The sequence below is a fragment of the Tachypleus tridentatus genome, chromosome 9 (assembly GCF_004210375.1).
Source record: "Tachypleus tridentatus isolate NWPU-2018 chromosome 9, ASM421037v1, whole genome shotgun sequence".
NCBI lineage: Eukaryota > Metazoa > Arthropoda > Merostomata > Xiphosura > Limulidae > Tachypleus > Tachypleus tridentatus.
The window spans coordinates 92,663,223-92,676,070 of record NC_134833.1 but is presented as its reverse complement, the minus strand read 5'-3'; the positions used below and the strand labels follow the sequence as shown (position 1 = coordinate 92,676,070).

At 31.6% G+C, this 12,848-nt stretch overlaps 1 protein-coding gene across 6 annotated transcripts in view; it reads left to right on the top strand.

Moving 5' to 3' along the window:
- Positions 1-12,345, top strand: part of LOC143225759 (catenin beta-like) — a 66,262-nt gene extending 53,917 nt beyond the window's left edge. For 5 of the 6 annotated variants that reach the window (XM_076455713.1, XM_076455715.1, XM_076455714.1 and 2 more), the window contains 3 exons: positions 3,749-3,870; positions 4,044-4,164; positions 6,458-12,345. In XM_076455713.1, coding sequence (XP_076311828.1) covers positions 3,749-3,870; positions 4,044-4,164; positions 6,458-6,597 — 383 coding nt within the window. In that variant the 3' untranslated portion in view covers positions 6,598-12,345. Of the gene's footprint in view, positions 1-3,748; positions 3,871-4,043; positions 4,165-4,740; positions 4,771-6,457 lie in introns of all 6 variants that reach the window. The other variant, XM_076455718.1, reaches the window with a different exon arrangement.
- The last annotated feature ends 503 nt before the right edge of the window (positions 12,346-12,848 follow it).

Genomic DNA, 12,848 nt, shown 5'->3' with positions numbered 1-12,848 from the left:
GACTTTTCCTTCTTTTTTATGCATCTCCTCCCTTTATTTCCTTTCCTACTTCCTTTCTCTCCTCCTCAGAATCCCATATCCATTTTCCAATTTTGGACATTCTTTCCAAAGGGGTTATAGAACCTATGGCTCAGTTCCTTCAAGTGTTCTATTCTGAATTGTTTGTTGTACTCAGAAAGGCAGAGGACTGGAAGCTGATTATCAACCATTCCTGTCTGAATTGCTACGTAGTTCATCCCTGATTCACCATGAAGTTGTTTCTATCTCTTTTGATGGGTGTTTACTCCAGGTTTGCGAATGATGAAGATCTATGAGTCCATTGCATGTCTCAGCATTCCCACACACACAGCATCTTGTTGGTTCCATCAGTTTGTCCATGAGAATTGGGTCTGCCAATTCTGAATTTTTCCATTCAAGGTGGCCTTGGTCCCTTATATTTTTTTTGTGTGGTCAAGGTGTTTGCTAAATGACTTCACTCACAAGAATTTTGTTTTCTATATTACATTGACGACTGGCTTCTTCTAGATTCCTAATTAGCAGTTTCTTTTTCCCTGACGTCATTTTGTTCTCAGAGAAGTGTACAAGTAGGTTGGTTGATAAACTCAGAGAAGTCTATCATGTGACCAACACAATATCTTGTTTATCTAAAGGTTCTTTTCAATTTCTACTTCAGTTGTACCCAGGCTTCTCTGGTTCAACTGTGGTCTGTGGATCTGGACAATACAGAAAGCACAATTCTTTCCTGCTTTAACTACATGGGAGATTCTATCACTTTTAGAGACTTGGAAGACCTTACTTCCTTGGGTCAGGCCCACATAAGGATTCTTCAGTGGGCTGTACATGATCAATGGGACCTTGCCATGGATCCCCGTTTCATCCATACTTTCTCATACTCTGGCTTCGTGTGTGTCTTTTGTCCAGTCCCTTGCAGGAATGACTAGTCTTTCCACATAGGTGGCATCCTTTATTTCTCATATGGTCCATCCTTTCTCATTATCCAAGTATCAGCACAGATGGCAGGGTTTTTTTTGTGCCATTGTTTGCTCTGTTGTGGCCTTATTTCTACTTTCCCCACTATTCCCAACCTTTCCAACTTCTTCAGATGATTGTTTGCCAGTGTTTTTTCTGTGTTGACTATTGCAGGCTATCGAATGATCTTGTCCTCTACCTTTAATTTTTCAAAGTTCCATTATATTTTTCCTTTCCTGTCATTTCCATTTTATTTAGCTCCTTTCACATCCTTTGCACTCCCCAATCCTCTCTTTTACAGCACTGGATTCTTCTGAATATAGTTATACAAGCCCTGACCTTTCCCCTATTCGAACCTATGATGGTTTGTTCCCTATACTACCTTTCCTTGAAAACCTATTTCCTCATCTTTTTGGCATGTGGTTATCTGGCATCCTCCACCACTGCACCTATATCATCCTCCACCGTTATGATTTTTCTTTCCAATACTTCAGTAGCTTGTGAGGGTAATTTTGCATTCACTCCTATTTTCATACCCTCTATTTCTTATTTGTATTACTATTCTCATCCTGTTTGATTCCTGTGTCCAGTCTGATCTTTATAATGCTATGGGTTATGTACAGCTTCCTTCCATGGTTTCTAACTCTTTATCCACTGGTATCCTATTATATCTAGAGCCTTTCTTCAGTTACTTTTGTCAGCTAGATTTATCAACTTACTCATTTGGCTTATTTCCCCTTATTCTTTTCGGAACTTTGCATTTTTCAGGTCTGTCATGTCACCACGTCCCTGCCTCCTGATTTTTGTCATCCATTTGAGTGTATCATACAAGCTGTTTTGTTTTTTCTTGCATTATTTACATCATTTGGCTGTCTTCTCATCAACTGGATTTTGTCTGCCTCCTGTTACAGTCTTACATGGTAGAGTGCAACTAGAGGTTGGTAATGTTACTTTACTCACCAGTATTTTTATTACAGGGTCCTTTATACTTATGGTTGGCTTCCCTTCAGTTGCAAGTGATGGCTGTCCAGGTGTATTCTTAAATCTGCATTGCATGGCCAATAAAGTCCTTAATGCTTACTGTTGAGATGAGGCATTCTTCAAGATAAGTTGTAGGCTTTTTCTTGTGTTTTACATCATAAACATGTCCACCTAAACCATATGTTCATGGATTAGCATGAATGAAGCAAAAGGGGATTGCTGCCTCTCCTTGTTGCTCCTTTGGTTGAATGAATCAGGAATAGCCTGCATTTAAAAATAGGGTTTCGTGGTCACTCATTGTACTTTTTCTGGTGCTGTTTATTTTCAGACTGTCTAATGCATTCCCATCTTTCTTTCAGTGGAATATGGGAGTCCTTACCACTTACCAGCTTTTAGTCACTGAGATAGTGGACCATGGAGGCTTCATTATGAATGTGCATAATATTACTCACTTGAGAGTAGAGTGATGGTGTTATGCCAGTGTTGATGGTGCATCATCCTCCTAACATTGCAGACCAAAAGTGGAATATCTTAAACCATTTAGTCATGGACTAGAGATGATCCACCATAGTTTATTTCACCCTTATTCTACCACTGCCTGGGTATTGATTCTTGGATGGTATGGGGTTGGACTGGATCATTTGACATAAAACCTTATATATGTGTGGGTTGGGACCCTCTTCCTTTTATGAACTGGATGATACATTCCCAGTGTCATATGTTTTTGTGTTTTGTGTTAATCTCTATTGCATTCCACTTTTCTACTGTCATCTGAATGTTGTTCCCAGGAGGAAAGGTGTTGATCATGTTGGATATACACATATGGTAGTTTGGGTTCTTGGGGTGAATGTGTTCCTTCCTTTCTGGTTCCTGAGTTTTTAAGGTAAATGGTAGAGAACCTCCTTTCTTATGTGGGTCAGATGATGCCTTCAGGTTTTAGATGATCTACCAATTGTGTCCTGACATACCCTAGACAGTAACAGCTCTGTCAATGTGTGATTCTAGTTATGTAAGAAGAGGTAAGGTATTGTATTGGAAATTATAATTTTCTTATGCAGAAAATGTATTTCCAACAGACATGTTCTTCCTCTCACACTTTCAACCCTTCCTTACCATTTTTGGTGGTTGTTTTTTTTTTCTTGATGCCTAAGCTTGGAATGAAGTTAGACTTTGTAATCCAATGGACACAGTTGTGCCAGTATAGTATGTTGCTCTCCTGTTGGTGGAGGGTTGTCTCATGCTTTTGTATGCTATAGCACAGCTGTATCACATTAAACATGTAGGGGTAGGTGGGAATATTGAGGCTAGTGGCAAACAAAAAGTTTGAAAATATAGAGGGCAACCATTTATCATGAAAACCTTTTGTGAGTAAGGGTAAGTATCTATCAAAAATACTTTTTCAGTGTAGGATAATGAAAAAATTTGATAAGGTATTAAACTTGGTGTATTTAGCTAACATTGATAAGTACTTTTTTAATGTGTCAAGAAAAGCAATAGATATCACAATCATCAATGTGTATTTCAACAGTGCATTTAGTCAACAGCTATGCTTTACAGAAATAGTGATGGAAAGCTCATCTGTTGTTAATTCTGAAAGTTATTAGTTAGGTGGATCAACTGTGTCTTTGTATGTTCCCAGCATTTTATGGAAATTGAGAAACATTTGTTACTGTATAACAATAACTTACTGGAAAACATCTGTTTAAATAACTTACTGGAAAACTTCATTCATTCTTTATTGGTTATCATGGAACGGGTGTACAATTCCACATTGTTCAATTTTTTTTATTTTTTTCAGCTGTATATGCAGCTGCTGTGTTGTATAGAATGTCCCAAGGCAAGCCACCAGAGTATCAGAAGAGACTTTCAGCTGAACTGACGAACTCTCTCTTTAGAGAATCTGCACCTTGGGGGCCAACAGTAAGTTGATGATATTTCTATTTGCTTTATGAACTCTTTCTGCTTCATTAACAAAACCTTAAACTGTGTAAGTTAATTTTGAAAGATTGTGAATTAATTATGTTGCCAAAGGTCAATCATTTTGATCTCAAAATTTTGTACTGAGGATACCATTTTTAAAATTTTGTTTTCAGAACCATGGAAGAGAAGGAAATCCTCGAAATCCAGATGAAATGTATCGGAACAAAATGTATTTGGAAAACCAGGGAGATAGGTATGGTGATGACAGGGCTGATGGCAGTTATCCTAAACAAAGTAAGATGCTAAATAAAATGATCTCTATTGCTAATTCACTTGGTTTTGTATAATGGTTGTGTGATAGTATACTGTAATAACACAGAGACATCTGTCAGCATACTTGTAGACATGATCAACTAAATATTTGAAGAAAGTTTACAAGCAACTAATTATTAACATTTGAAGTTTTCATATTATGTGTGTAATGTTTCACACATTACAGTGTTCAAATGTAATGTTTCTTATTTTTGGCATTGGAGTTTATTCGTAATTTAATTTTGTAAAATTATCACAGTAATGGTTTTGTGTAAACTACAATAAAATATTTTGCTTGGCAATTACTAATTAATCAGAACTTTAACTTAACAAATAATGTTACTGTGAGGTTGAACCTCAGTTACTGACTTCTCATTAGCTTGTATTTGTACTTAACTTTCTTTTGAAGTTGCCCTTTCTTAATGCTTTTCATGTTTGTGCTAATTCTTTTGTAAAAGTATTCTGATTAAACCCACTAGAAATTAACATGCATTGTGTCTGTTTCTTGTCTTAAGATGTGTATGTACTAACAAGTACCTTTTTTCCTTCTTTTTTGAGCTCTATATCTCTGAGGATGCTTAATCTCTGGTATGCAGTTTTTGATAATTTGTTTATCTATTACCAATAATTAACCTTTTTAAAGTTGTAATTGTCAGCTGTGTACTAGTAGTTCTTTATGGGCTCATTAAGATTTATCTTTATTGAATAAATAATTTGTAATTATCCTTAATGATCTACAGACCATCCTTTAACACTAAGGTTAAATAGGTAAAAGTGGATTAAAAATTCTTCCAATTTTAATTGATTTAAATATAATAATTAATATAAGAAGTATATTTTTCATGATACATATCTCATCCTGATTAAGATAAATTGGTGAGGAGTGGTTTTGAAATGGATAATTGATTTTTATAAACAGGCCCAGGTGAAATGTTTTGAGAATTTGTTTTGACATTCTCTAGAATGTTTTATGTAAATTTTGCAGAACATATGTCATTTTATTTTATAGACTGCATTTTTTAATGAATAAAGTAATATGAAACTTACTGGAATGTACTTTTTTTTTAATTAAACCTTGTGACGTAAAATGAAAATTTATCCATGAGGTTGAAATTTTAAGTTAATTGTATACCTAGTAAAATGTAAGAGTTTAATACTTTTTTTATAATCAACACATATCACACTTTAATGTATAGTATTGAGGACAGGGCTGATGAATCATTTGAATTCCATGAGAATTCTACTTTTTGCATATTCTGGGACAATAAATGTATTCTGCACTTTTTCATAAAAAAATTTGGGATTATGTATTCTTTCTGGGTCTGCTTATAATCTGCAGCTCACCTGTATGAACATTGAAGTGTGAGGAATGGATTCAAAATTGATAACTCATTTTAAGTTCGTCCATGATAAACTACAGATGGCCCTTCTAAACTGAATGTAAGAAGTGGATTCAAAATTGATAACTATTTTAATACTTTGTTTTCTTATAAACACAGGAGCTAATAATTAGTCATATCTTTATCAGTTACTAAGTTGTGATTTGTGAATGATGCCATTATCTTAATGAGTTAATAAAGGACATTTCTTACTAATTATTCTTGTTTTATATTATAACCTACAGTTCACCTTTGTGAAGTTATAGTTATTTGAGATAATGTTCTAATTAACTTAGAAGAGTTATTTCTTAATTCATAAGTATTTTTCTATTCTATAACTAAGTTCACTTATGTGAAGATGTAATTGCTACAGACGTTTGATTATTGAAGTGCTTGTCATTTTGTAGCATTATTGTGTTCATATTTTATTGTATAAAAATATTACCAACTAGATAAAAGCAGAAACCAGTATGTTGGATATTGTTTAGAATGTGATGGAAGACACAAGATTAATGCAAAATCTTGTTAGAAACTGCCTGAATATATTCTTTACAAAATGGAAAATGTACTTTCTGTAAATTAGTTCTTAAACTGTTATGCATCTTGTATGTGTTAAGACCTGTGGTGTAGTTGCTGATTCACATTTCTATATGCATGTATTGTAAGAGAGCAAAGTAATAAAAAAAAAAAAGGTTTTCTCCACTGCAGTTTCTAAGACAATTTAGATGTTAAAAGTGTAACTGTAAGGTGCAGACTCCATGAAAGCTAGTGTATTATAATGTTAACATTAGATTTCCATGTGAGAAATTGTAGGCAACTTAGATCAAGAACTAAAGTTTAACTTAGGTCATAATGTTGACATTTTATTGTGACTTCTCATTGGTTTCTCGTGACAGGATCGAGACATGAACGAGGATGTAATGACTATGGAGCAGTAGATTCAACAGTGATATTGGAATTGACACCAATGGTTTCATCAGCAAATTCAGATGAAAGTCCTGATCAAGTGGCAGCTTGGTATGACACTGATCTATAATTGACCAGGACTTTAGTCTTCCTTCTTAACATTACCACAGTTACTAAGTTTTATGAATAATCATTAGATATTTTATTAACATGAGCCCTTTTACTGGAAAAAAAAATATATATATATATAGAATATGCACACACAATGTCACCTTGAAAATTAAGATTACTGCTGGTGTTTTAAAGTAGAATAGTATAACTTTTTTTAATGTTTTGTTATGGAAGAGTAAAGTTGAAATTGAGAGTTTTATATATAAGTCAAAGTCAAGATTAAGTAGCAATATGATTATTTCATATAAGAGATATTAATTTTTTTTTAATTAATGGACTCCAAAAGTGTGACAAATGAACTTGATAAAGGATGTTTATTTTTCTTTTTTATGTGTTAGTAATTAACAGGAGTAGGAATGAAGTACAAATTAATATTCAAAGATAGCCTAAGAAGTTTCAAACTGTTGGGTTTAATTATCAGACATGCCAAATATTGTTAATATTAGTTACAGTATATTAATAAAAACTGCTGTATTCTTATATTGATTATAACAATATTTTCAAAGTATGTGCTTTTAAAGGCATTGTAAATGTAATGGAAGATACAGATTGTAGCTTACTTATGCATTTGTTACAGCAGGTAAGTGTTAAAACATAAAAAAATGTATTTTTGCAATGTGTTGTTAATTGAAAGCATCATAAGTTTCTAAAACTACTGCCAGTATAATGGTTTTCTGATGTACACAAATTGTTAATCAAAGACAACTGTTAAAAGGTGTTATTTTGGCATTCTTAAATTTTTTGAGGTCAAGAGTTTATTTTCAGTAAAAGGGCTACTAGTTTAGGATACAAGTTATTAAATGTTTAGAGAAATATGGTTGTGCTGAAATCTGCAAATCCAATTTTTAACTTGCTTATGACAAATTCTTTTTCATTACTTACAAACTTTAAAGAAAGCATAATAACACCAGTGGATAAATGTTTCCAAAGTTTTGTTTGTATGTTTTAACATAGCTATTAATATAGCTGCATATGAAATTGGATTATATCAATAAGGCTGATAGTTTTTGCTGTATTATGTAGTAGACAATAGAATTATGCAGTAGTTTACTTCTTGTTGGTACTTATTGTACTGTTAGTTTTTAGCTTTTTAAATATAAACTATTTGTATCATAATGAAAGCTGTGAAATGCATTGGTCAGTATTTTAATCATCAAGTTTCTTGTAGGTATCTACTCTTTGAATTTGTAATTTACAGCATGAATTTAAAGAAGTATTTATGAATTTCTATATTGGTATTAAGCTTTTAAATAGACCAAACTAATTGCCTGTAATATCTTGCTTAGTTTATTGTAGATGTTGTTATTGTGAAAATAGACCAAAGTGTTGCGTGTTGTCTTGTGAAATCGTATAATGGTATGTAACTTTGTGTAATACATGTTTTATGTAAATTGGATTGAGTTGTGGTGGTCTAACATTCTTCAGATTACTTGTTGTTCATCAGTGATAAGCATTTTTAATGTGCTTTTTCAGTGTAGAGTATTTTAGATCTCTTACTTAAGTAGATATACATTAATTCAGCTTTAAGAAGTTATTGTATACAAGTATTAATTATATAAATGCTCCTTATATTGAATTATTTTAAAGAAATTTGCCATTTATTAGTTTTCCCTACCAAACAAAAACATTTCTCAAGAGCTTTTGTTAATGTATTGTTAAAAGTAAATATATTTTATTCTGTTTTTGTACTTGTATTTGTTTTAAAGTTGTAAAATATTCCAGTGTGTTTCTTCCCCTTTGGGACCAGTTATGTTTAATTTGATATTGTGAACATTATGTTGAGTGAATCTTGCAGGAGAACACATGAATTATATATCCAGAAAGTTGTAAACTTTTTCAAGTTTAATGTTTGTTAAGCATTAAAAATTTGATGTAGCAATTGATACTGCTTCACTAGTAATACAAAATGTAACATTTCCTTAGTTTTAATATATTTAACATTATCCAATAAAATGTGCTACGTAATGAAACAAAAATGAAAAAACAGCTGTTATATTTAAGATAGATGTTGAACAATTTGTGAACCTGATTCCAATATAATTACAGTATTGGTATCCAGTATCATGTTTGTATATATGTTGTTGTTTAGGAACTGTGAATACTTTTAAATTTATTTTGTTTCAAAACCCTGGGATAGAACCTCAGAGATTATCTTTGAAATTGAAAACCACTTAAGTTCCAATTAGTTTACTTACAAGCTCCTATTTTTGTAATAAAATGTTTCTTGAAATCCAGGTTTACATGCTTTGGGGTGTAATTTGGTATATGTTACATTATGTAGGACTACAGATAAAGGTAGTTAATATTTGACTGGGCTGAAGGATGTTGGTTTGTGAAAATATGTTTAAGTTAACTTTATGTGAACATGACAGTTTATAAGCTGTATATTTAAGTTAACTGGGCTCGAGAATGGTTGTGAAATGTACAAAATCAGCTAGGCCTAAGAATATATGTTTACATATGTAGCTTGTGACCAAAGAAATGTAAACTAGTAATTTGCTTTTTTTTCCCAGTAATCAGAATGTTAACTACTGACAAGGACTTTATCATTTGCTTATGTTAATTATTTTCTGTATACAGAACCACACGGTAAAAAAAGTTCAAACCTTAAACTTGTGGATGTTTTATTAGGTTACAAGTACAACCTTATCATTAATGGTGAAGAATATTGTAAAACACATTAGATCAAATGTTTGTATATGGTATTAATTTAAATACAAACCATAACACTAAATGTGAGTTTTAGTTTCTTAAATGTTCCTTTGGGTTTTAGACAAGGACTAAGTTTGTATCTTTAATATTTGACAATAAGCATAAAAAGGATGAGTTACTTTGGAAGAATGATTGATGATAAGTATTTACATTCCAAGGAAATCTGTACTTCATGTTCTTTGGATGATAAGTATTTACATTCCAAGGAAATCTGTACTTCATGTTCTTTGGATGATAAGTATTTACATTCCAAGGAAATCTGTACTTCATGTTCTTTGGATGATAAGTATTTACATTCCAAGGAAATCTGTACTTCATGTTCTTTGGATGATAAGTATTTACATTCCAAGGAAATCTGTACTTCATGTTCTTTGAGATCATTCAGGCATTAGTAATGTAAATGAGGAAAATTAATTTTATTGACATGCAAGTCATTTGTCTTTAGGATAATATTTTGTTTGTAACAAAGTAAAAGTACAGCTTTGTATATTCAGTTGTACTTCTTGATAGAAGCATTATTTTAGAGACTGATAAGGCATTCCTAACTTATCAAGCTTTTAAACAGTATTTACTGTATTTTTTATTTTGTTCTAATACTAAGCTGGGCATGTCTTAATAGTTACAGTTTTTAAGTGTGGGTCTGAAAATCCATATTTTACCTTCTGTTACTGAAAACAACAATCCTCTGTTGAGGCTGTGGGTGAGATATAATAGTGAACAATGGTTATCAGATCTTACTATTCAATTAAATTAGTCCAAGAATTAGCAGTGGATGCTGTTGGCTAGGTGCCTTTCTTCTAGTCAATTGGTTCAAAACTAGTGAGGGCTAACTATTACTTGGACCTTTGTGAACGTCCAGAACAATCATCAGTCAACACTTTTTTTACAGGTAGCTGAGTAATATTTTATATGTAATCAATACTAAATATACAAAATATGACTTTTTAAATTTTATTTTTAGTTTTGTGTGTGGAAATACTTCAAGAGTAGCAGTTTTGTAGTTGTGGAAATGTTTATTTTGGTAACTTTACTTAATTTTGTTTAGTAGCATTTAAAAGGTTGAATCTGAAGAAAGTAGCATTCAAGTAGGTTGTGTGGTGGGTTTTTTATTTCACTAAAAATGGTTCTTTCAGTCTATGTATTTTAGCTGCAGTATCTCTGCACACCAGTTTCACACCTTATATTCCACTAAATACTTTAAGATGTTATGATTCTGATAACTAACAGTAGGTGAAACACTTGAGAACTTGTTTTCAGGCTACATGCTCAGCCAGAATTTTGTAAAGTTAAAACTATATTAATCTATATAAAATTCATATAATTTTAAGTTTTTCCTCTCTACATAATATGGTATAACATTATTTGCTATTTTTAATGCAGCATTTTTTAGATTCTTAAATAATTTCTTTTATGTGGTGTTTTTGTTGTTGTTGTTTTTTTACAGTTGAAGCTCTGAGAGCTTTAACCGTAAATGTATATGCTCTCTGCATTATATATAAAGTGAATTATATTATTCCATGTTGTTTGACATAGAAAGAGAAATAGCATAATTGTTTTGTAAGATTGTTAGTTACAGGTTTTTCTACTCATTGAAGTTGACAGCTGTGTAATATTCATGTAGTTGCTTTATTAAAAAAAAAGCTAGACAGGTTCTGACAGAACACTGATATGTTACTACTTTAAGAACTTGTGGTGATGCTGTAACACTTAGAAACTTCTGAATGTTGGAGTATAACAACATAACTTAGAACATTTAGTGAGGGTGCAAACACTAACTTTTGAGATTTTGAGCTTGGATTGTAAGAGGCTAAAGTAAGATATATGCATCAGTTGGTGAACTTCTAACTTTTAACAAGTTTCACCTTCTTGGTGATCTTGGAACACTAACTTTTGAAAGTTAGATTTTTTCTGACATTTTAGTGAGCTTTTAACACTACAAAGTTTATGTGTGAAAGAGCATATGTCTAACTCTGAATGTAAGGAAAATTTGAATGATTTAATATGTTATCCTAGCCTAAAGTTGCTAGTTTGGAATATATAGTTAATTGTAATATTTTCTTGAGTGGTGGTGTGAGTCTGTAACACTTGATAAGTTCTGTGTGGCAGTGAACATTGTTGCTTTTGAGGATATGTAATAGTTAAAGCAGTTCTATAAGAGAATGTTGTTAACACAATATTGAATAGCTAAATTTCATGATAATGCAGTAGAATAGCGTTAGATTACGTTTTTGAAAGAAAGATAACGAATGATTAAATGAGTAATTGACTATTTTCATTTACTGTAGCATATACTTCCATAAACCACAATCAAAGTTAAACCAAAGACAACCAGACTGTACAAAGTAACTAAAATAGATTTGGTACGAAGTGGAAAGTATATCGCTGTTGTCAAGATTGTATTAGGTTGATGAATAATTCGTGAGCGTTTTTAAATAATTTCATTCAAGCATTACATGCAAGACTATACAATACTTCAATGCATGAACACATTACACCCAAAACATTTATTATGATACTTTATTTCATGAAATACCTAGGTATATAGTATGCATTGTTTTAAACGAAATTGCAAGAAATTAAATGCGAAAAGCAGATGGTGTCGAAAATGCTCGATTTTGTCCACTTGACATTCCATTTAATGAGCTGAAAATGAAATCAAAAATTAAAGACATATGAAAATCAAACACACCATCTATTAGAGCAAAAAAATATCTACCAAATGACATGAAATATTTTGCGAAAGCGTTTCATTTATGAATATATTTTTTTAACTTGAAAAAACGCTCACGAATTATTCCTCAACCCAATAGTTTATGGATTTGTTAGAAACGTGTTAAGACTTGGAACTTATGGTATATAGTGATGTTTTAGAAGTTAAACTGGTATTATAATTTAAATCTTAACTGATCTCAAATTATTTATTGTTAATGTGTGTGTATTTTTGTACAGCTGTAGATGTGTGTTAAAAGGAGAAATAAAGCTCATTCATTAATAGGACTGTTTTGTGAAAATTATTAAAACATCAATAAACACTATTGACAGACATGTATAATTCAGAGACGAGCAGAGTAACGAAGATGATTGTTAGCAGTAGTGAATGAATTGTAATGATAATGTCATTGAGGTTATATAAGGACATGTTCTTCAGATATCTTATAAATATACTTTATTATAAACCAAAAATTTTAATAGCAAAGATGTAAATAACAAAGGAAGTACTTTTAAACCAAAAATTGCCAAAACTTCTCTTCCAGAACAACTACTACAAGCAAAAATCTATTTTAATGAATATATACTTTTTTGGTATACGAGATTGAAATCTAACCATAGCAAGTGTTATTTATTACTCAAATCTTTATTTGAGGTGGAGGGTTAAAATATTGATAAAAAGGGCATTGCACATTTAAATGGTGTAAAATGTTAAGTATTGAAACCCCGTTACAACTAAGGCTGTACGGATTGGTAATAAAGTTAGAACAATATAAAAACCTTTACAAT